Source organism: Cherax quadricarinatus, chromosome 68, assembly GCF_038502225.1.
Source record: "Cherax quadricarinatus isolate ZL_2023a chromosome 68, ASM3850222v1, whole genome shotgun sequence".
NCBI lineage: Eukaryota > Metazoa > Arthropoda > Malacostraca > Decapoda > Parastacidae > Cherax > Cherax quadricarinatus.
The window spans coordinates 11346157-11371949 of NC_091359.1; the positions used below are offsets into that span (position 1 = coordinate 11346157).

Here is a 25793-nt window from a genome sequence, read left to right on the forward strand (position 1 = left end):
TGAACTCCAGGTAGGTCTAGTCACAATCATTACAAGTTACAAAGGTATTTACAGATTACAGAGGTACACAATGGGTCCAGGGACCGGGCTCCAAAGTTTTGATGGCTGAACTAGGTACAAGGTAATGAACTCACAAGTTACAAAGGTAATGAACTCACAAGTTACAAAGGTAATGAATACTGTAAGAATGGTTACTTACGTTTATACATGGCTGCAATCATGAACAAATTTTAGAGTAATGAGCAATTCACACTTCCACACCCGGTCACAACTGTAGTGAGTTATTGGTGCAAATGTTGATTGCTGAGTCTCTCTCTCTCTCACACACACACACACACACACACACACACACATACAAATTCATACACACACACACATAAACACACACACACACACACACACACAAACTCATACACACACGCACACACACTCATACTCACACACACTCATACACACACTCACACTCATACACACACACACTCATACTCACACACACACACACACACACACACACACACACACACACACACACACACACACACATGCACACATGTGGTAATGCTTTATTTACAGCTAGCAAAGTCAGGGTATTTCTCCAGAATGGTCTGTAATATACCACTGTGGATAAAATACTTAGCCATTTCTTGAACACTTCTGAGTGAATTGTTTCTAAATTCATTAATTTTATCGCACTCCAGTACATAATGACGCAGGGTGTGACAATAATCCATCTGGCAAAGTTTACATTTCGTTTGGTCTACATCTGGTGGTGGTGATTTAACCTGCCAAAGATACTTGTAACCCAGCCGGAGCCGGGCGGTAGTGACATCCAAGAGTCTGCTTATTTTGTTGGATGCACCATAGACATGTGGCTCCTCCTGCATGATAGAATGATGATAGATGGACTCACTGGTGTCAATCTCCCTGAGCCTTAAGTCCATAAAATTCAGCTGAAGTTCTTTTCGTATTATTGTTCTCAAACTACTACCTGACAAGCCAAGATTGTAATCTACTCCCTCTTTGAAAGCATACAGCTTAGCCAATTTATCAGTTCTATCATGCATCTGAAGACCAATGTGAGATGGAATCCACAGCATGTGCACTCTGACTCCACTGTCCACAATCCTACCATACCTGTGTCTGGCTTCTGACACAAGCATGCCACAATTTATGCTTAATGAGTTGAGAGCATTTATGGATGACAGAGAATCAGTTACAATTAAACTGTCAATCTTTGATACATAGATGCATTTCAGTGCAAGGAGTATGGCAAACAGTTCTGTCTGAAGGGTAGAGGCCCAATTATTGATGCGTGCTCCAATTTCTTTAAGAGAGCCATCACTCTGTACGACAACAGCAGCACTACCAGCTGCACCAGTGGATTGGTGAACAGAACCATCAACGTAAATAATTTGCGAGAGTGTGTGCTGTGTGACTAAGTTATCAATACAGCTTAAGGCCTCATGTTTGGCTTCAAGGCGAAGTTTTGGTTGTGATTTAAGAAGTAGTTTGGGGGGAAATGGAGGAATGGTAGTTTGGAATGGGGTAATATTCCATGGAGCGGAGAAGTGCCGCTGTTGCCTTACTTGACATAGATCATGTATCTGATTCATGCGGAGGTCGGTTCCAGTCTTTTCGATCCATCTGGAGGAGTGTTCACCAGTGCTGAGGAAAGTTTGGAGGGCTTCTGTGCAGGGGTTTGAATGAGCTTGCCTGAGCATATTAACCCCAATTAGGATATTTCTTTCAGTAACACGATCTCTGATGCTTGGAATATCAAGTTCTTTTTGCATATTTAAAATTTTGGCAGTACGAGGGCATCCTAGGATGATCCTCATTGCTTCGTTCTGCAGTTTTTCCAGCCCTCCAAGCTTCCAGTCAGACACAAGAGCAAGTAGTGGCGCAGCATAATCAACCAATGATCTAATATAAGCAAGATACATCATTTTCACAATTTTAACATTAGCACCATACCTGGGGTGAAGCCCTGCCACAACTCTAAGTGCTCTTAGTCGTTCTTTGTATTGGCGACAAAGTCTTGTTACAACAGGTCCAAGTAGTGGAACCTCAAAGCCTAGATACCTGTATCTGCTTACATATTCTAGAAGAGACCCATCATGCAATTGGATCTGACGAACTGTGCCTCTCTGTCGAGGAGGACGCCTATTGAGTATCTTTGTTTTATCAGTAGAGATTATCAACCCCAGGTCCTGACACGAGGCTAGTACATGATTAAGAATGTTTTGGGTGTTGGAGAATCCGGTGGTGTGAATCATTATATCATCAGCAAAACTAATCACATAATTATGGGGCTGACTAGGCATAGCATTAAGTAATGCATTAATTAGAATATTGAACAGTGTGGGACTGAGCACACCTCCCTGTGGGGTTCCTAATTCAAAGTCTTTAGTTACACTTCTATGTCCCTGGAACAACACAGACGATTTTCTGTTGGACAGGTAGCCTTTAATCCAGCGGAGAAGCCATCCTCCAACATCCATTCTGGCAAGTTCACTAATTATTACATGTCGGTTGGCTACATCGAAAGCGGATTTAAGGTCAAGGAAGGTAGTGTAGGAACTGTCAGTGTGCAGGGTGAGAAAGGTGGCTATGCAATGATGCACGCTCCTTCCATGCATGAAACCATGTAACCGGGGAGACAAAAATTGTTTGATTCTGTACATGAGACGATTAAGAATCATTCTCTCAAATGTTTTACACAAGCAGCTAGTAAGAGATATTGGGCGAAATGCATTTTGTTGATTGGGCTTAGGAATTGGAATGATGAGGCTGTTGGTCCAAGATTGAGGGAGCTCCCCAGTTACATAGCTCATGTTATATAATTCAAGTAATGGATTACCTGGTACTCGACACAGCAATCTGAGTATGTTGTAAGTAATACCATCCTCACCAGGCGACGTGGAGTTGCCCTTAGTTAGCGCTGCATCAAGTTCATAATTAGTGAAAGGAATGTTGCAATCATCTGCCTTACTGAGCATAAAGCAAACAAGTCTCTCCCTTGCATCATATTTATCATTTAATTTTGCCTGTGTGGTACTGGGAAGATTGTCATAGCTAGATGTAGCAGCCCAAGCACTGACTAACTCATTCGCCCTATGCAAGGGATGAGGGTGCGCGATCTGCCCAGTTCGTTTACCCTTAATTCTATTTATGTCCCTCCATGCCCGGCTAAGTGGGGTGTGAGCATTAAGACCGTTGACAAATTTTTCCCAGTCGGTTTGCCGCAGCTCTGTCATACGCTCTCTGGCAGCAGCAAGGGCAGTTTGGAAGAGCCTCAGCATTCCAGGGGTACGATGTTTTCTATAGGCTAGGCCTAGTCTGCGAGCAGTACGTTTCAGTGTACGAAGTTTAGAATCATTGTAATAAGTATGGTTTTTGAAGGAGGTATGATTATTACGGAAGTTTGTTGGGTTTAGAGTACCAAGAGGTTGCAGTGGCGGCTCTAAGTAGTTCTGAATACTGCTCACAAGATCATTGTTAAAGGTCTCTACAGAGGAACACTCATAGGAATTATACCAGTCAGTCACATGTGCAACAAAGTCATCATGCTGATCTGTGGGAACATTAAAACGTTTCCGTTTGAATATCCCACCAGGAAGGATAGTATTACCAATATCTAGAGAGGTTAGCCTAGGGAAATGATCAGACGCTATATCTGTTACAATGGAAGACTCACAACTGGCAGAAGTAATGTTGAAGCCCAGGCACAGATCAAGGACGCCTCCATAGATATGTGTGGGTTCAAGGTCACCTACAATTTGGACATTATCGTGACTGTTTAAGAGTGACAACAGTTGATTGCACCGCGCATCAGGAAACACTTTTCTTGTTTCCTGACAAACCTAAAACCTACCACCCAGGATAACCAAAGAAAGTTAGTACGTTATCGATGACTGGCTTATTTTCCTTCGGGTCATACAATCTTGTCCTGTAGGATGCCACCCACAACAGTCGACTAACACCCAGGTACCCATTTACTGATGAGTGAACAAGGACAACAGGTGTCTTATGGAAACACGTCCTAACGTTTTCCAGCCGTACCGGGGATTCCTTAACTTAACATGTCCAACGTTTCCACCCGTACATGGGATTGAACCACCCACACTGTGTGCGCTCTACATAACCAGGGGCATTTTATAATGTCATTAATATCACATTTTCCGAATCAATTGTAATCCATACTTTACAGTAATAAAGTTTTTAGAGTTACTACTAAAGCAAAAGAAAACGACTAAGACACATTCGTAATAGAAAACGCTTTTATTTTCTATGAAATCTATGACTACTAAAAACGTAACAGTCACATCTAGTTTTTCGGGACTAGTAAATGTTTATTTAGACCGAATACAAGGCATTGTATACCTAGGATAATATTTAAAGTAACACACTGTGACTTATTTCCTCTGTTACCTTGTTATACTTAAAGGTAGCCATTCATGCCATTTTATCCTCTACCCATCGTGATTTTAATAAAAATAAGTCAATTATTTGTACATCAGATGTATACTGTGGTGCATTATACCATTTGCACTTTGTAGGCAATGAATAAGACACATGTTCAACATTTAGGAATCTTTATTGTCGGCAGTAAAATCAGTCTAGTGTTGTACATGTGTTATTCATCAGCCTTTTAGTAGTGTAGGTCAGGTGCGTAAGTTTAGGCACAGGTACAAATAAGTTTAAGTATCGTACATAATGTAAATTACATAGGATAACCCTCCCCCCCCCAAAAAAAAAATCAGTGATTTATTTCCATTGGATTCCATGCCTAGGATATGAAAAATTGGTTACAATTAATCAGTTTTTGAAGGGGTGGACCGGTATGCCAGCGGAAGGCCTTAGATGACCAAAAGCTCCGACTGTGGGTCATCATATGACTAAGACCTGCGTCAGGAAACACTTGTCCTGTTTCCTGACTAAACCGTACCTAACCACACCTTTGAAATTCCCTTTGGACATAAAAGTTTTTGTTTAATCTATAAGGCAACTGTGCGGGACGTTACTGTCATTAAGTTATTACAAGAACCCCAGTGAAAATAAGGCACTTTGTCTGACTCTGCTTATGCTACGTAATTTACACGTATATTACTATGATAATTGTAGTCATTGAAATTTCTTACCCGTTTGTGGGTGCAAGGGTCGATTCACAGCTCCTGACCCCGCTTCTTCGCTGATCGCTATTAGTCCACTCTCCCTGATCCATGAGATTTATCGTACCTCTTCTTAAAGGTATATATGGATCCTGCCTCCACTGCATCACTCTCCAAACTGTTCCACTTCCTGTCAACTCTGACTGAAGCAGTACTTACATGTACCTGTACTTATGTGTACCTGTACTTGTACCTAAATAAACTTAGAGATCTTTCTAGGCTATTATAGGCCTATAGTTACATCCACTCTAACATTTTTTTTAATATAGACAAAGAACGGTTGTAGTTGACTTGAGCTCATACAGCACGGTTCTATAACAATCAACGGGTCACCTGTATGATTAATGCCTGTGCCAGGCGACACGTGCCATGCTGACGAACATCATAACAAATATAACCCAGTGGAGATGAATACATTGTTCAAATATGCTATGTTAAATTCTTATTTGGTGGTGCCATCTTTTGGGAATTTGGCTGGAATTTTATCAGGTCGGGTGCTTCTAGTTGGGTTCAGTTAAGGTGTATCTTATGAATTTTGTATATATGGAACTAATAGCTGGAAATGGTATAGGGAGATGTCTGTGTTGAAATTATTAAAGCACTTGGCAATTTACCGACTAATGATGATGCAGCAGTTGTGTAATACGTAATGAAACAATTTGTCATTTTAAATGATTCATGGCATGCCTCGTTATCAGTATTTAGCACTGTCAAACCCATTTGCTGGATTTTGGCTATATATTTCAAGGGTTGCCAAATCTTTCTCGAATTAGTACTATATTCTTCAATCTTGTCTTTGCCCATTTAGCTTATTTCTTCACTGTGATTCTTTGCGAAATTCTTGGAGGGCTGTAACGTCTTGCTTATTGGCCTTGAGCCTTCTCAGAAAGTGACCTCGAAATTTGATATTATCTAATTTCTCGCTAGTTATCCAGTGTTCGATTCTCTTTATCATGAGCTATTTTATTGGTGCAGTATCGTAAACAAGTGTGGTGAAGATTTTTGTTTTTTACAGTTCCAGCCCCTCAAGAAAGGTTCCTTAATGCTGGTGAGGGGCTCTTGATCTAGGGAATTGGATCTGTGTTCCAGTTCCATGAATTAAGCCTGAATACCCTCCACATCCCCCCACAATAATACTAATTTACAGTTCCAGTTATCTTTTACATTTGTGCAACTTATTATTGCAGTCAATTTACACGTACATGTTTCTTTGTTGTAGTTCCTAGGTGATTTTGTTATCCGTTGGCCTATAGGTTTTCTAATGATTTTTTCCTCGTACGGTAAATAAGACGGTCACTAACTCCCGTATAATGATAGCTTATTAATTATTTTCATAACATTTCCAAGTTGTCTGCAATTATTTAATCATAGTCCTATAGTAGTTTATAGCATTTATTTAGTCTCGTATCTTTTAAATTGTTATTATATTGAATAACAAGGGCTAAACCCATAAGGGTCATTCTTTTAGTGTAAGAAATAAAAGTGAGAAGGCGGAAAAGACTTCCTACTACAGTAACTAGTGACGTCTTGGGCAGCAACACTAGGTTCTCCAGATTGTTGTCCAGCAAACTGGGTCTTGGGTTCTAAGCTAAATTATTTCTTATTTAAACACGCAAAACACACGACTCCTTTGACTGTTTCTGTCCGAAAGTTCGAGGTAGTTTTCAGTTTTGACTTCATCACAGTCTTAGATTTACTTGCTGAAATTCTGACTTCTATTTTAGGTAACAGTGAGTTTGTATTGACATGAAGGATAAGAAGTAGTAGTGTATAGGTTCATATGACTTATTTACCCTGCAAATTACAACCCGACTTGCATTCCAGCAATATTTTTGGGGGAAAAGGAGTGTTCTGCGATCATCTACCTGCTACTAAAGTAATGGTAGCGACCTGTTGGCTCACTACTAAGAGGACCTCGGGTCAAACCCTGCGCACAGCAGGAGGTATGAGCAGTCTCATAACACCTGCTGCTCCAATTATTTAGCAGTAAATAGACACCTAGTATTAAGAATATAGTTAGACACTGTCCTTGGAAAGAGCCTAAAACGCACCCCAATGGAAACAAGCCACATTGCTTGGTATTCTTCGTATATACTGAGTTATAAACACTGCGAGGTTATTAATTAGAATAAAATATTTGTTCTAGCAATAAAAAGAAAAAAATAGACTATGATGTCAGCTTGAAGGGAAAACAAAAACACTGGTAGCAAAGCTTTTAAAAATCATCAAAAAACCATAGCCTAGAACTATTTACACAGCAGGAATATACAACACGCATAGGGTGGTTCCTATAAATTTTATGCCAGAGAGATCGGCACAGATCTTCAGGAGCATTAAGTCTGCAGGAGGGATAAATCCAGCAACGCATGCGTATTCCATTACAACTTCAGTCTCACGTCATGGACTTCGGAAGAGCAGTTGTTGCACCACGAGAACGACAGAGCTAGACGCAGAATTTTGGAAGCAGCAGTGATCCACCTCGCCCAAAATAATGTGCAAAACAGTGGGATGTACATGTTGGCTTGACCTATTGTACACAATGTCCACGATTCATAAAATAAACATTAACTTGTCACCTTATACCCATCCTCTGATACCACCAATACTTAACCTTGCCAGACTTTATCTCGCAATTGTTTGATCTCAGGAGTGACCTGTTCTCTTAATGACCTTATATGTAATGTCTTTCTCGGATCCTGACCTAATGGTAAAAATGTTTTGTTCAAAGTATCCTCTTCTTCCAGTGTTGTTATTCTAACTTGGCGTTTTTTTTCTATTATTTACCTAATTGTCAGTTCAAAGGAATATACTATTCATAAATATTATGAATCCAGATGGAATAAATTAAGGAAAAAACTTTTTTTTTTCGTTTTTAGTAATTTATTGTAATTTTTCATCATTACAATTTGTTGACTGATAGAATTATGGTCATCAGAGCTCTTCTCATATCAAGTGTGAGACGAGCTCCTCGCAGCTCCTATCTCATCGTGACACTGCTAACAGCCTCAGTATCCACAATTATTTTGCCATTAGAGGTGTCTGATGCAAAATCCACTTCACGTACGGTGCTAAATTTGAAGAGGCTTCTTGAAAATTATCTTCACTTCGGCAATGGATTTCTCAAAATCTACTTTAAGTCATGAGGCTGAAGACTATAACCTTAAAGTTTTCTTAACGTCCTGACGCTGGGCCTGGCTTCTTCAGAGACAAATTACATGGTATATCCACCTGTGACCTCCACACAAGACCCTACCATGTAGCTGCTCTTCTCCGACAGAAGGAACGCCAACACTTCGGCCACCTCTGTTTGGGAATAAAAGTTATTTCTCAAAGGAAACCCACAAGTGTCTTACCTAGGATAGACGTCTAATATTGTTTTATGAAATAACTGTAGCATTTTCTTTTAGGGGGAGATCATTGAGCTCAGAGATTGAATGGCATCCCTATAGTTACTTATTTTGATCTGAAGTACTATTTAAGGTGATAAAAGAGCTCGTGCCACCTGCCTGGTGCCACTGGCTATCAGACTGTGATCTTCTGCTTAAGCAGCAAGTCAAACACTTGTTCCGTAAACTCGACCACTTGTGTGGCTGACATAAATGTGGGAAAGATGAAATACCAACGTAGATTAAGGAGCCAGAAGTTAACTTAATTAATACTTGGGTAGAGGGAGAAAGATTCAGTTAAAATCCGCTGGTGGCGTTGTGAGAAAAATATTTGTATAAAGTTCAGCTCGTTTCATCAGAATATATTTTGTGTGTATGATTATACACACAATTATAATTTTGTATGTACACGCAATTTACATACATTATAGCAATAAGATCACAGTAAATAGATATCACAATATGCAAAACAACCACTGTGACAAAAAATAAGTGACATTTCCAAGCTAGAAATACTTTTTACAATTCAAAAATGGACAAACATTCATATTTAACAAAGAATATGTTGGTTCATCCTTACAATGAAAACCTTCTTGATATACCTTCTCTACTTAAGAATTTTAAAATTAAAGCTGTATTTTAAAATCTTGATGCAACAAAAGAAATTCTGATTAAAAATTTCCCCAAAAATGCTGACGCCTGTGTGTACAAGATTCCTTGTAAAAAAATGTAATAGAATTTATTTTGATCAAACTGGGAAAAGCCCTGAACTAAAATTACTGCAACATAAATATAGCACTGGAATTGGACAAGAATTTAATGCTTTGCTTATTTATGCGAGAGATTTTTAACCATTCGGTTGATTTTCAGAAAGCCGAGAAAGTTGTATCAAGCAAGTCTATGACTGAGTGAAATGTAACTGAATCAAGCTTAATTAAAACAGTTTTCAATTTAATATTAGTATTGGTTTAGGATTATATAAATTAGTTTCATTAATTTGGGAAGAATTTAAGCTATGTTTCACAAGTCCTTGACCATCTCACCCGCATCATCATAAAGGGACGGGTGAGGTGTCGGAAGTTGACAGTGAGGTGTATTCTCGGCTTTATAAGTCTTCAGCTTTTCTACTATTTTTACAGTGCCTTGATAATGAGAGAAACCATGAAAGCACTTGTAAATTTACTATTTTTTTCACAGTGGTTGTTTTTCGCATACATTCATATACATTATAATGATTTGTTTTTTCAATGACAATGTAAAGATACCTTTTTTAAAGAAAAATGTTCCATAGAAAACGTGGAGGACGGGGAGGACGCTATATGTGACATGAACGTTACAGAAAGTGTAAGTAAAATCAGGGGCGGATCTACTATGGAACTAATAAAGCTTAAGCTTCAGGGCCCGTAATGCAGGGGGGGTCCAGAAGTGACTTTAGTCCACATTGCTTAAAATTTTTGGGTCTACTGTATGAGAAAGGGGCCCATAACAGTTCAAACGTCAGGGCCCCAAAAATGTAGGTCCGCCTCTGGGTAAAATGCCTCTCCCGTTACTTGTTTATTAACAATATCCCTACTTGTAATACCAACCTCCAGGCTGTCCCTTTCTTCCTAGTGCAGTGAAAGGAATAATTGAATCAGCTAGGGGTGTATCTCTCACCAGAGGAGTGTCGATTAGACCAGGAAGTACGCAGTTTACCCGAATACCTTTCCTGGTATAACGAGAAAATAAAATTTTAAATTAACAATCAGAAAATATATTCTCTATGTTTAAATGATCCATATTTGAAAAAAAAAATAAGTGTGAATCTAACTTGGCGAGTTCTCCTGCCATGGCCTTAGTGAGAGACATCACAGCACCCTTGCTGCCGGAATAGTGTGATAAGTCGCGTAGCCCATATCCTCCGGCAATGCTAGCAATGTTGACCACAGCACCAGGAGCTTGCTGCTTCAAAAGCAACTTGATGACTGCTTGACTCACATAGAAGGTGCCCTGTGTGGATGTGTCTCATGTTAATTTCAATCATGTAGTCAGGGGTGTCTGCTTGTGCCAAGCAACTTAATCTACGTGCAATATCTGGGTATCTTTATTTAAAGACGTTATGTCAGATTCAAATCAATATAAAGACTGCAGACTATGAGGTAATCAGCCTTGCACAACTATACACAGAACAGTGTGCATCTCCAAACGGAGATATCAAGATGTTCCAAATGTTTAATTTCTCATCTTTTCGGTGTTGTATATCATTACTGTGTGAACTTGTGAGATGCCCACTCTGGCAGTCACTGTTGGCACAGATGACAAAAAATTTCAGTGTCCTGTTCTCACAAGTACCCGTATAGTTACACTTCTTTAGAGAGGGTTAACTGATCAGCAGGAAATCCTGCCTTCACCCATGTACAAACTAAAAGAGACCTGTGTTGTGGAGTCTATCCTACCTAGAAATTCCCTGATTCTACCCAGGCTAACTAGACTTCTAATGATTTCTCTCACTCTCTTGGATGCCACAGAGGAATAGTTCCTTTAAGCCGTTAATAAAAATCTGTAATTCCAACGTACACTCTAGGGGGTCACTGCATTTACTGGATTTTCCCCTAACTAATATATAAGTACACAGATTACTAGCTTCTGGCCCCATATTCAAGGGAGGATTACTCAGCAATCCTGGCTGTTAATTGCTTTGCTTGGGGCTCTTGGCTTGCTCCTAGCAGTATGCTAAACTATTCTTGTATTTTCGCCTAGTTATTTGGTGGCTCCTTACATAGGGTAAAAAGACAAATAAGTTTCACAAATGGGTCTGGCGCAGAGACTCTATCCTCAGTCCGTCGGGAGGCCTCTGTCCATCATTGCTGGCTATCAGACGGAATATTTTGTAAACAGCGTGGGATGCTGAGTTGGGAACTCCTGTGAGTTATCCCGACCACTCTTTATGCCAGAAGGGCCCTTCTGCCTTAGCTAACTCACCATCTCTACTTTGCTCAAGGAAGGAGTTGTTAGCTAGTAAGTTTATTCATGTATACACAAACACAGCAACATCGATTAAAGTACATAGCAGCATATGTGTAGAGAACCTAGGATAACCCAAAAAAGTCAGTGACTTATTTCCATAGGGGTCCTGATTTACTATATGTCTAATATCATTACCTAATGTAACATAATATTAATGTCTAAGGCTACATAATTAATTTTAATATCATTTGCTAAAGATTCTTAAAGCCTAAATCTATCAATTTGTACACTAAAATCGAGGTTAAAAAATGTTGGGTGAAAGGGTGAGGTAAGTCTTCCTGGGATTACGAAACTAAAATATTTACATACGAGCCTAGTGGTGGGAATTTGTTCCGAATAAATTTACACAATTATTGTCATAAAACAGCAATAACAGTAACATGACATTTGTGACTACATGACATTGTTTTTAACAATGAGAGACTCACTGGTTACAACTTCGGCTCACAAACGAGGGATTCGGGTTCAATTCCTGGATAAATGGATACAGTAGGCTCGTTCTCTTATAACTGTTCCCCTGTTTAGCTAGCACTAAGTATTTACATTGGTGCTAGTCGACTGTTTAGAGCCGTTTTCTGGGAAAGATTAAAAAAAATGAGCCTCGGTAGAAATAAGCCATAATGATTGGTTAAAGTTCAAGCTTCACACAGTGAGGGTTCCGGGTTCGATTCCAGGTAAAGGGTGAAAACACTGGATGTGTTTCCTTACGCCGGTTGTCCATGTTTACCAATCAGTAATATTGGGTACCTGGGTCTTAGTCGACTGGTGTGGCTCGCACCCTAGGATAAAATTGATCTAATTGGCATAGCCAACAGCTTTCTATAAGGTAATATGTCAATGATGTCAGCTAGGCCTGTATACCTTGTACATGTACTTGTAGAAATAAATATATTATTATTACTAATAGTCTATGATCTGCTATGTGATTGTTCAAGTTACCCCAGATCATTTTCTTAAATATATTACTGCCCGTTCGCCCGTGCTTCGCAACAAAATAAGGCATCACTCGTCTAAACATTCTTCATCACAGAAAGATAAGATTTCGTTCGGATTTTTAACCCCGCAGGGTTAGCCACCCAGGATAACCCAAGAAAGGCAGTGCGTCATCGAGGACTGTCTGTCTTATTTCCAATGGGGTTCTCAATCTTGTCCCCCAGGATGCGACCCACGCCAGTCGATTAACACCCAGGTACCTACTTGCTGCTAGGTGAACAGGACAACAGCTGTAAGGAAACTCGTCGAAATGTTTCTACCCCGCCGGGAATTGAGCCCGGGCCCTCCGTGTGTGAAGCGAGAGCTTTGAAGGGAAGTGGATGTTCTTCCGTTTACTAACCCCCGAGAACTAATAACCCAGGATATGTCGAAATCAAGTACATACAACAGTGAGTCCTGTTTAAGTTGTTTATTCTTTCTCCTGGGATGAAATTGCAGAATCTTGGTAAGTAATTTCTCGTTTTAACATTGACGCACTAACAGGAGTCAGCACTGTAGCATTGCATTATTGCAGTGCTGTTAAATGCAGGATACATACACCGAGCGGAGCATTCATCTAATCATATATATGTTATGAGTTTAATCAGTATTAGGTCTTGAAGTATCCCTGTCTGGAGGTGAAAGGGATACGAGCCTTGTAGCACTAGTGTAGATAATAGGCTTTAAATCTCCATTGGAAATAGTCACCCTGTCTGACTTTTTGGGTTATCCTAGGTACTTTACACATGCTGATATGTATTATAATCTATGTAACTGTATTTGTGTGTACCTGAATAAAATTACTTAACCATTCACACAAACCTAATTAACGAATAACTTTCAGAATCTCAGCAAAAATAATACATTCGCGTCATATTGGGTTATCGTAGATTCAGCTGTGGTGTTCTAAATTAAAATGGTTCTCTAAGGTTAAGCTGGTATATCCTTTGTTAACTAGGGTTTTCTAGTTTAAATTGAGTTATCATATGTTAAATAAGGTTGCTCATGGTTAAACTGGGTTTTTCCTAGTTTAAAACTTTATAATTTATCCTGTCAGTATTAATGTACATATGTACCTGTCTGTGAAACTAGATGTTTCTCGGGAGTTATGCCCCTGTATTACGTAATCTTATCTCCCTGTATTATGTATGTCTTCTAACCTGAAAAATCAGAATCATAAGAGCTGTGAACTATGGTCAAAAACACACTAAAACGCGTTTTAACCGTCAGTATCTAAGAAAGTCCTTTCAGGGAGACAAACCCTTGGTCATTACAACAGCAGCAACACAACATACCTTGAAGTTAACATCTGACGCGTTCGCAAATGTTTTTTCGTCAAGTTCCCAACTAGGAGCCATTTCCAGAACTCCAGCACAGTTGGCCACGAGACTGGGGGGAGTCTGGTACTTCTCCGTGATGGCTTTAATGGCCGAGTCTATAGATTCATTACTTGTTACGTCCATGGATACAGCCAGATGATCCCCGGGATCTACAGAGAAAAATAAACAAAGCAGCATATTTTGCCATTGTGTCTGTATTTTTCACAATACATCAGATACTGAGGGTATGATGGTGGTAGTGTAATGCGCAGTGTATCAACTGAGTGTGAAGTTGGGCGGTGGTATCATGGTTGAACTGTGAAAATTTTTGATAATTTTCCCGTAATTTATGTAGTAATTGAAGAGGATAATAGTGTTTATGTAATAGTGTAGGTATATATCTTTAATGCAACTTTTAAAAGGTGTTAAGTCATTTGAGAATCTATATTCCTTACAATTTCCTTATTTATTGCAATCAGTTAATTAGGTAATCAGTGTAATTTAGAGGGAATTAAGATTCTGATATGGTGACGGAGGAGGCTCGAAAAAATGGGGGAAAGAAGACATATACGAGTGTTGCAGAATTTAATCGTGGGTCATCGAGGCCAATAGAAAGAGTATTGGCAAAATCTGGGGATCATGAAATAGTTTATACATCGTGAATCTGGAGGAGTCCAAATATATAATGGAATCATCAAAATAAAGATACGAATGAAAAACGGGAATTGTAGCTGGAGATTCTATATTGCCTACCACATGTATCTGATAATTAATGTATGCCACCCATAATCATATGTAACTACCTCACACAGCAGGTAATACTGGCCAATAGTAGTGTACCTTCTTGTAGGGAGGCATTAGGATATATCACCAAGATCATCATTTGGCAAGATATTTTCCCTTTGTAACTGAATCACTGTAATGTATAATTATTAATACACAAGAAATTATTTAAACAAAGTCAAATAGTTTAATTCAATAAACTTTCATATACAGTCCACATTAAATAAGACAGGTTACTGGCTCAAATTTTCTAGGAAATATTCTGGATTTATATGTTCATATTTAAGGTCCCGAAGTGTGAGTTGGGGAGATGAGACGGTGGACAATGGAGGAGGGACAGTGTCTTGACCCATTGTCACTGAATTCCCACATGTCTTCGAGGTACATCTATACAAGTGAATCTATACGTACATGTATATAAGTGAATTTCCCCAGTTATGTGGGTGAAAGATTCATTCAGGACTGTACTTGTAAAATTCACCCACATAATTTCTCACACTGGGGGTGTAGAAGTGAATTGTGGGTATGATGTTAGGCAGCGTATCAAGCTCTTGAAGTGTAGTATTGATTTATGTAGATAGGTGATGAGTATGAATAGGTGATGGATGAATCGAGTGTGTGGTAGCAGATCAGGTTAGGAGAGTGGACGACTTCACAGGAAGACTGTGGATCCAGCTCAAGTGAATGTATTAGACTTAAGAAGGATAATATAAAGCACTAGTCTGGCAACAGTTATAGATGAGAGGAGCAAACTACAGAGTATGGTTACTGAAGCTAATGCCTTGAGTAGCGTTAATAAATGCGATAGCAAAATGAGACGGAATAGTTAAATGTGAGAGAAAAATCTGACTAGGATGGGCCAGTAAACTTGTTGCAGTGCTGTTTAATTTTTAAAGTTTTGTGCATTTAAAATGATAAAATATTCGGATTTTGGCACTCGAATAAAATGTCATAATTTGCACATTATTTCTTATTTACATACATATTGCCGGTTAATTTCTAAAATTTATTAGCTTACAATCTTTTGATGTTATGGAACTCCTGGTATTATACTGATGGTGTGGCGAATTCTTGGGGTTTATATTGATGAATGGAATAGTTAAGGATTTTTCTGTTTACTGGATTTATTGGACATTGTAGTTCGTTGTTTTTACTTGGAGGACATACTGGAGAGCATATAGGTAGTGGAGGATTTCACTATCAAGCTGACTGATGGCTGATTTGATGGGGATTATTAATGTATTCAGTGGGTGAGGTAAGCCAGTTGAGTTCAAAATATGGCTCCAAGCTGCCTGACGACTAAAGAGCGTCTAAGGAAAACTTACTAGGGAGTATATTAAGGGTGACTTTCTGGGAAGTATCCTAAGGGTGACTCGTATAGAAGAATACTAAAGGTGACTTACTAGGGAGCAAACTAACGGTCTCCTGGGCTGTCTGGAAATTGCGGTCCGCCGCTACTACCTTGGCACCATCCCGGACCAGCACCTGACAGAGGGCTCGGCCAATGCCACCTCCCCCACCTGAAACAACACACATCATCAGAAACATAGGTGTACAACACCTGGGTATCTCTGAGAGACGTTTCTCCTTTAGAGCTGTCTTCCTCAGTCTAATAAATAGTATTTTGTTAGAGACAATGGACCCAGGTGTTGCGCATAATCATTCATTAACATGTCGTTAGTATAATTTTGATCTAATGTTACACTTTACTGTCAGTTGCAATGCGCAATTGGTATCAATCTATCATGCGTTAATCATCACACATACTAACGTAATTGTGACCCGTTTGTAGGGCGGTTTGACCTGCGCATTTCGCCACATTCTTAGGCGTCTACAGACTATGTCTAACTTTTTCTTTTCGATTACTAAACCGAGTGATTCTTCCCTGACATCCGCACACCCGAGTCACTTGTCATCCATAACATTATTTGCAAGCAAAGCAAAGGATTTAAATATTATTAGTGACTGAATATATTATAAATATTGTACGCTGATGTAGGCAGTTTATAACTTGAGTTATAATTAAGAATTTCACATTAAATCCCAGAAGTAATGAGTCGCTCCCTCTTAGAGGTGACACTGAAATTTCACTGAATCGTGATAATTTTCAGTAAAGTTTTAAGTTTAACATTTTCATTCTGCACCCTTATTCACCCTGTAGGTTGTAGTTAAAGGATTACAGAGATATATAATGGGTCCAGGGACTGGGCCTAACAGGTTACAGTGGTAGTGAACAATTTACTTGTTTATATCTGGTCACAGTCGTAATGAGTTATTTATGTAAACACACATACATAGTTACTACACACTACGAACATGCCAAGTGTCTATAGACAAGTGCTTTTTTCAACTAGTGGCTGCTGCTGCTGTGCATGCACTTATGTGCACTAGCCAAGTATCGGTCGACGGGTGACCTTGACAACTGGTCACTGCTGCTAAATGCATACACGCACGCATGCTCACGCGCGTGCGTGCACACACTCACCCACACCCCTCACACACACACCAGGCCAAATGCATCTCGACAAGAGCCTCTGACAACTAGAAACTGTGTATATATATACACACACACACACACATCCAGACACACCCCCAGACACACCCCAGACACACCCCAGACACACCCCCAGACACACCCCCAGACACACCCACCCACACACCCACCCACCCACCCACCCACACCCCCACACCCCCCACACACCCCTCCCCCCTCAAACACCCCCCTCACCCCCCTCATACCCCCCTCACACCCCCCTCACACCCCCCCCTCACACCCCCCCCCTCACACCCCCCTCACACCCCCCTCACACACACCCCTCACACACACCCCTCACCCCCCCCCCTCACACCCCCCCCTCACACCCCCCCCTCACACACACCCCTCACACACACCCCTCACACACCCCCCTCACACCCCCCTCACACCCCCTCACACACCCCCCTCACCCCCCCCCCCCCCACACACACCCCCTCACACACCCCTACATACACCCCTACATACACCCCTACATACACCCCTACATACACCCCAACACACCCCGACACACACCTCTACACATACCCCCACACAACCTTCTCACAACAGGCCAAGTGTCTATCAACAAGTGCTTTTCACAGCTGGCAACTAACAAACACACACACACACACACACAAGGTGGACAGAGACAGAATGTTACAGAGATGGGACACAGCAACAAGGAGTCCCAATTGAAAACTGAAGACTGAGATGACTCATAGGTGTAACACATTTACTGTTACATAAAAATAAAAGCTGGCGCCTAGGGGATGAAACCTGCCTAGTGTATGGGCATTTAAAATATCAAAACAAAGGAATACTAACCTTGGGGAAGTTTGTTCCTTCACAGAACTTTACCTGTTGAATAATTTATCAGGGAGAATTAATTCACCTTCATATTATTAGGAAGGGCGATTAAAAGGCCCTTTTATAAAAATGTAAATGTATTAATAGTAACCTAATATAAACAACGTACAGCCTACCCACTACGTACAAAAGTCACCAAACACCAGTGCACCTTCACCAAGTACTAACATTTTGTTTTCAAGCCTCTTAGCTTGAAGGAAAAAAAAAACACTTACCTGGAGAGAGTAAGATTCTTACCTGGAGAGAGTTCCGGGGGTCAACGCCCCCGCGGCCCGGTCTGTGACCAGGCCTCCTTAGGTCAGTGTCCCAGGATGCGACCCACACCAGTCGACTAACACCCAAGTACCCATTTTACTGATAGGGAACATAGACAACAGGTGGAAAGAAACACGTCCAATGTTTCTACTCTGGCTGGGAATCGAACCCAGGCCCTCACCGTGTGAAGCGAGAGCGTTAACCACCAGGCCACCAGAGCCCTACACAAGTACTCTCCCCCAAAACTTAAACAGGCCTCTCCTTATATTCGAACTTTACAGATAAATCAGGAGTGTAAATACATAAATATTAAATCAACCTATGGCATAATCTTACCCAAAATCACCTCCTTCCCCTAATAGAATTAGGAAGATTCTTTGCCTGACGGTGAGGTCAACCACTGATGAAGTCAAGGTTATCAGGTCGAACTCCAGAAAGTGATCTTCTTTATTGTGGCTAGCTGGTCCAGTGGCTAGCGCGACGGTCTGGAGTTTTGAGACTCTCTGACCGTGGGTTCAAATCCCGCCCGTGGTATGGTTTGTTTGCAATCGTGTCATTACGATTTCGTGAGTCAAGTAAGTTTAAATATCTGGAGAAAGTGGCCTGCTTACAAAAAAAATATTTAAAGATAGGGTGTCCCGTAGCTCGATTGCTAGCGCACTCAGCTCACACACTGAGGTCCGGGGTTCGCATCTCCGGTACGGATGGAAAACATTATAAGTGGAAAATAAATGCATATTGTAGGTTTTGTGCTTCTTTGTTTATAATAATTATAATGCTTATTGCAATAAAGTCTTGTGTAATATTACTTAACATAGGTGCATGGTATATAATGTATAGGGGATGAGGGACAGTTTGTGTGAGCACAAAGTTAAACGTCTATGTGTATTTTGACAATGTAATTTATAATTCTGGGTAAGAACTGATACTATGTTCTTTTATCTATTTAATGTATTGTTTTGTTTTAAATAAAATATAAAAAAAAATACTTAAACACCAAACCATGACGTCTTGTTCCAGCCGCCACTCTCCCCGTACCGACTCCAAAACACCTCTCTTACTCCTTTCCCGTACTGGCTCCTCTTCAGGACCAATACGCGTTTGGTTTCAAAACAAATCCCGTAAACTGACGTGAATGGAGCGTTTTTTATACACACATTTTCTACAGTACCTTGTGTAATACAGGGATGTTAGGAAGTGTTTCTTCAGTCATAGAGTTGCCAGGAAGTGGAATAGTTTGGAAAGTGAGGTAGTGGAGGGAGGTACCATACATAGTTTTAAAAAGAGGTATGATAAATCTCATGGAGCAGGGAGAGAGTGAATCTAGTAGCGGCCAGTAAAGGAGAGGGGCCAGGAGCTATGATTCTACACCTGCAACCACAATTAAGTGAGTTCCCATAAAGAACGTCAGCAGCTGAGAGAAAGGACACAGAGACGAAAATAGCAAGAAAGTAGAGAACAACCAGAGTTTGGGAGAGCAACAATCTCAAACCCCCTCCGAACCCTGCAGCCACACACACTATATCCCAATACAAACTCCACACTCACAGCTCCCATCCCACAATATGCAGTTGAATCCCGAAGCACCCTGCCAGGTTCCCCACTCCCCCATACCCAGAAACCCCCCAGAATGCAGTGTTGGAGAGGAAACTGAGGGTATGGTACACCAAACCTGACAGATTAACAAATATGTGGGAGGAGTGGCACAAAACAGAGGCATCACCAGACATCATAGCTCTCACAGAAACCAAACTCACAGGAATGATAACAGACGCCATCTTTCCAACTGGATATCAGATCCCGAGGAAAGACAAAGGGAGCAGAGGAGATAGGGGAGTGGAACTGCTCATCAAAAACCAATGGGATTTTGAGGAGTTGGAGAGAGGAGACAGAGGAGAAGCAAGGGACTAGATCATGGGAAAACTTCAGACTGGAAGTCCCAAGGTGGTGATTGCGATGATGTATAACCCACCACAGAATAGTTGGGGGGCCAAGACAAGAATATGATGAGAGTAACAGAACGATGGTTGACATACTGGCTGAAATGGTCAGAAGGACCCATGTGGGCTGGGCAAAGCTACTGGTTGTGGTGTGACTTGTATCACAAAGAATTTGACTGGGAATACCTGAAACCACATGGAGGCCCAGAAAAGTGGAGGGTTAAGATGATGGAGGTAATAGTGGAAAACCTCAAGCATCAACACGTTCGGGACACTACCAGAGAGAGAGAGAGGAGAGGACGAAATAGCAAGACTGGACCCAGCATTCACCTTGAGTAGTGTGGGTATTGAAGACATATACGAAAGGCCCCTTGGAGATAGCGATCACTTGGGTCTGAGCTTCGAATACATAGTACAATTACAAGTGGAGAGGGAAGCCGGAAGGGCAGGAAGAATGAAGCCAAACTACAAGATAAATGGCTGGGAAATTAGTAAATGAGATAATGGAATTTGTGACAACAATTTGCAAGACAACAGAGGAGCTGTTTATACTCAAGGGCAACGGAAATAATGAGAAGGCCAAGACGAACCCTTGGTTCACCCAAAGGTGCAGAGAGGCCAAAACCAAATGTGCCAGAGAATGGAAGAAGTATAGAAGGTAAAGAACCCAGGAGAATAAGGAGAGTAGTCAAAGAGCCAGAAATGAATATGCACTGGTAAGGAGGAAGGCCCAACGGTAATATGAAAATGACATTGCAGCGAAAGCCAAGTTCGACCCGAAGCTGATGTACAGCCACATCAGGAGAAAAACAACAGTCAAGGACCATGTAATCAGGCTGAGGAAGGAAGGAACGACTGAGAAGTATGTGAGGAGCTCAACATGAGAATAAAAAAAGTATTCACTGTGGAGACAGAAAGGATTCCAAAATAAGTTTGGTGCGGTATACCATCAAGTGCTAGACAACCGATGAGGAGGTGAAGAGGTTGTTAAGCGAACTAGACACCTCAAAGACGATGGGGCCGGATAACATCTCTCCGTGGGTCCTGAAAGAGGGAGCAGAGGCGCTTTGTCTGCCACTAAGAGCAATCTTCATCACACATATTGAAACAGGGCGACTACTTGAGGTATAGAAGACAGTAAATGAGTTCCAGTTTTTTAAAAAGGACAAAGACACTCAGCATTAAGCTACAGACCAGTGTCACTGACATGTAGGGTATGCAGAGTCATGGAGATTATCAGGAGTAGAGTGATGGAGTACATAGAAAGGAATGAGCATAACAGCAACCAGCACAGATTCAGGGACGGGAAATCCTGTGTCACAAAACTATTGGAGTTCTGTGACAAGGTAACAGCAGTAAGACAGAGAGAGAGAGAGAGGTTTAGATTGTTTTCGTGGACTGTAAGAAGGCCTTTCCTGTTATACCAGGCAGGTATAACAGGAAAGGCACTGCAGTAGATCAGAGAATACCTGACGGGAAGGCATCAGCGAGTCATGGTGTGTTACGAGGTATCAGAGTGGGTGCTGTTTCTGGTATATTTGAGTGACGTGACGGGAGGAATAGATTCAGAAGTGTGTCTGTTTGCAGACGATGTGAAGTTAATGAGGAGAGTTCAGTCAGAAGGGGATCAGGCAGGACTACTAAAGGATCCGGAAAGGCTACAGGCCTGGTCCAGTAACTGGCTCCTGGAGTTCACTAAATGCAGTCATGAAGACAAGGAAAGCGCAAAGAAGACCGCAGACGAACTACAGTCTAGGGGGACAGATACAACAAACCTTACTGAAGGAAAGTGATCTTGGGCTGAATATAATAACCGCGCACATCAACCAAATAACTGCTGCAGCATATGGGCGACTAGCAAACCTAAGAGTAGCAGTCCAACATCTCAGTAAGGAGTCTTTCAGGACTCGGTACACTGTGTGCGTCAGGCCTATATTGGAGTATGCAGCACAGTTTGGAACCCACACCGTGGCAAGCACTTCAGGAAATTAGAGAAAGTGCAAAGGTTTGCAACGAGACTAGTCCCGGAGCTAAGGGGCATGTCCTACGAGGAGAGGTTAAGGGAAAATGAGCTTACGACACTGGAGGTCAGGAGGGATAGGGGGAACATGATAACTCACAAAATACTGAGAGGAATCGACAAGGTGGACAGAGATAAGATATTCCAGAGATGGGACACAGAAACAAGGGGTCACAATTGGAAGTTGAAGACTCATCTGAGTCACAGTGATGTTAGGAAGTAGTTCTTCAGTCAGAGTCGTCAGGCTGTGCAAAGTGAGATGTTGCAGGCAGGATCCATACATAGCTTTAAAAAGAGATAACGATAAAGCTCACAGAGCAGGGTGTGAGCGACCCAGTAGCGACCAGTTCTATGAATCGACCCCCTGCAACCACAATTAGGTGAGTACACACATACACGTACCTACGTACGAATTGTCAACTTACCTGTGACCAGCGCCACTTTACCGCCAAAGTTGGATGACATGACGGACTGGGTTGGAAGCTTCTTGGATCGTTGTTGCCTGGGTCGTGGCTGCCTGCAAACTGCCACTCCTCAGACTTGGCTGCTGCCTTTTGTTGAGCGAGTTAGAGTTTAAATTTTCAGAGATAAAATGCATTTTCTTTTAATCGTCAGACTTGAATAGTTAATGAAGTTGAACAGAGTATCTCATTGTTAAGCAATAATAAAGGCTACTGTGTGACTTACTAAGTTGTACTTACCTGTCTGTGGTTCCAGGGGTTGATTCACAGCTCCTGGCCCCGCCTCTTCTCTGGTCGCTACTAGGCACACTTTCTCCCTTCTCCATGAGCTTTATCGTATCTCTTGGTAAAGTTATATATGGATCCCGCCTCCACTGCACATACAGTTCATCTTCCTAACAACTGTGACAGAAGTAATACTTCCAAGAATTGCTGTGACTCATCTGAATCTTCAGCTTCCAGTTGTGACCAGTTATTGCTGTGTCACATCTGAAACATCTTGTCTCTATCCACCTAGTCAATTCCTCTCAGTATTTTATATGTCGTTATTATGTCATCCCTATCCTACAGTTCTCTAGTGCCTTCTAGTTGATTTCCCTTAACCTCTCCTCTTAGGACATACCCCTTAGTTCCGGGACTAGTCTTGTTGCAAACATTTGCTCTTTCTTTAATTTCTTGACGTGCTTGACCAGGTGTGGGCTCTATGTTGGTACTGCATACTCCAATATTAGCCTAACTTTCACAGTGTACAGTCTGAATGCTTACTAAGGTGTCGAAACGCTATTCTTAGGCTTGCCAGGCGCCCATATGCTGCAACAGTTATTTGGAGATGTGCTTGGTGTTTTACTCTTCTCAAGATTCTTTTTCTTGAGTGAGGTTTGCAGTCTTTGGCCCCCCTACCCTGTACTCTGTCTCCGGTCTTCTTTGGCCTTCCCCAAACTTCACGATTTTGCACTTGGTGAGGTTAAACTCCAAGAGCCTGTTGCTTGACCAGGCTTGCAGCTTCTCCAGATCCTTTGGTATTCCTACCTGATCCTTATTTATTTGAATTCTTCGCTTTACCTTTACACTGTGTGTGTGTGTGTGTGTGTGTGTGTGTGTGTGTGTGTGTGTGTGTGTGTGTGTGTGTGTGTGTGTGTGTCAATGTGTATATTTATGCAACATACGTATTCGTTTCTTTTCTGAAATTCTTAGTTGATTTCAGTCTTCTATTTCTGTGGTGTTCTATAGGTTCTCCATTTTCCTGGTGCAGTAAGTCCTAAAATGGTCACTAACTCCAATAGGAAAAATGTTTTGATTTTTATCATAGAAGTCACAGACTGTGTGGTCAAGCGTGGTGGCTAAAAGCTGCATAATACAAATTAGTTTATTAACTGAATGTCTGTAATAGTTGTCTAGTCTTCTAGACTCTTACAGCTTTTACTGAGTTATAATATTAAATTGTTATTATTATTTTTACTATTATTATTATTATTATTATTATAATTGGTAACAGGTGCTAAGTGTCATACAGTATTCCATCGTCGAGAGCAGAGAAATAGTCAAATATTAATAAGAACATAAAGGAGGAACACTGCAGCAGGCCTGTTGGCCCATTCTAGGCAGGTCCTTCACTATCCATCCCACTACTTAATATCTCACGGTTGGCCCCAATTCTGGGCACTACTCTTTCAAAGAGTTCTAATAACTGATAATAAAAGAGAGGGCAACAAACACTTCTTCTGTAACGAGAGTTTCGTCTTCGACAGCAACACCTCAGCGCTTAGATTCTCTGGATTACTGTCAAGCAAGTCGAGTTTCGAGTTGTATGCTCAGTAATTTCTTATAAAAGCTTATACATTGCACTACTTGACTCCTTTTATCCGAAAGTATGATGCTGTATGTTTATATTTTGACTTCGTCAGTCATTGCGTCATCTATCGAAACGCGGCTAAGATGCCTTTACTATATACAAATATTCATCTGTTATGGACAATCCCTTAAACAATTCACATCCGCAGTATATATTGTTTTTCCTCATTTATTACAGTATTGACAATGTTGCATTGTTTATGGTTACGTGTAATGTTGTGCATGATAATATTTACTCAGTGTTCTCGTGAGTTATTAAGCATACATTGTATACAAAGTTTAGGCCATCAGTGTTTGCCACTGTTTCATCATATTTCTCATTATTTATACACTTCGCATGGTTGCATTTTTCACATAAATCTCAGGTAACTGTGAGACTGCGACAGTTTATTCCAGGGACCACAAGAGTACAGATTGTGCCCCTTATTCATCTAAAGATTAATTCTAGTCTTGGATTACTTTAGATCTCATCACATAATAATTACCAATCAGCGAAGTGCGCCGCTGATTTACTAGTATGAACGAGGATGCCACATTCTGCGGCATCCTCGCTCGTACTCGGTGTGACATGGTCGCTCTTGATAGGATGTTGGTAGAGAATCTTCGACTGCCCAGAGAATCACTGTCCCGGGTGTCTGCTCCTGTCCATACAGTTGTTCCCACTCTGCAACATATTGCAAAATAAACAGCAACACGATTTCTGTCAATTTCTGGTTATAGAATATGAAAATAATTCTTTTATAAGTTCTTTAGGAAGATTTTTTTTAGTGTCCACCAATCTTTGAAGGAGTTCTTTGAAGAATGATAGCAAATCATTTGGATGCCCAACAATTGCACGATTAGGGGTTTAGAGCAGGTCGATCCTGCCTCTTGCAACTACTGGACCATACTGATATAGTCTTGGATGCGCTGGAAGACAGACAGAATCCAGATGTGATATATAGATTTTGCAAAAGCCTTTGACAAGTGCGATTATGGAGTAATAGAGTACAAAATGCATTCTAAAGGGATAACCGGCAAAGTGGCCAGATGGATCTTAAACTTAATAACCAATTGGACACAGAGTACAGGTAAATAGTTAAGTCGGAGGCTGCCACAGTGAAAAGCCCTGTTCCACAAGGCACGGTACTCGCCCCCATCTTGTTCCTCATCCTCATATCAAACATAGACAGATGTATACCATAGAAATGTGACATTCTTTGCAGATGATACTAGAATCTGCATGAGACTGTCATTTATTGAAGACG

General features: G+C 41.0%; 2 protein-coding genes across 3 annotated transcripts in view; one reads left to right on the plus strand and one right to left on the minus strand.

Moving 5' to 3' along the window:
- LOC138854763 (uncharacterized) overlaps positions 1-25793 on the plus strand; it is a 593204-nt gene that overhangs the window by 348137 nt on the left and 219274 nt on the right. The window lies entirely within an intron of this gene.
- Positions 8029-22791, minus strand: LOC128697758 ((3R)-3-hydroxyacyl-CoA dehydrogenase). Its single transcript, XM_053789654.2, has 6 exons — positions 22660-22791; positions 16041-16157; positions 13831-14024; positions 10368-10546; positions 10144-10265; positions 8029-8474 (listed from the first exon to the last, which is right to left on the minus strand). Exons 1-6 carry the CDS (start codon positions 22697-22699, stop codon positions 8383-8385), a joined length of 744 nt encoding a protein of 247 aa, XP_053645629.2. The 5' UTR covers positions 22700-22791; the 3' UTR covers positions 8029-8382.

Excerpts from the sequence above, each read along its gene's own strand:
- LOC128697758 (XM_053789654.2), bottom strand. The coding sequence starts at position 22,699 with ATGTCATCCAACTTTGGCGGTAAAGTGGCGCTGGTCACAG. Across the intron at positions 14,025-16,040 it reads GACCGTTAGTTTGCTCCCTA|ATCCCGGGGATCATCTGGCT; the intron begins GTAAGTCACCTT and ends TTTTCTCTGTAG. Across the intron at positions 8,475-10,143 it reads AAGAAAGGGACAGCCTGGAG|AGGTGGCCGAAGTGTTGGCG; the intron begins GTTGGTATTACA and ends ATTCCCAAACAG.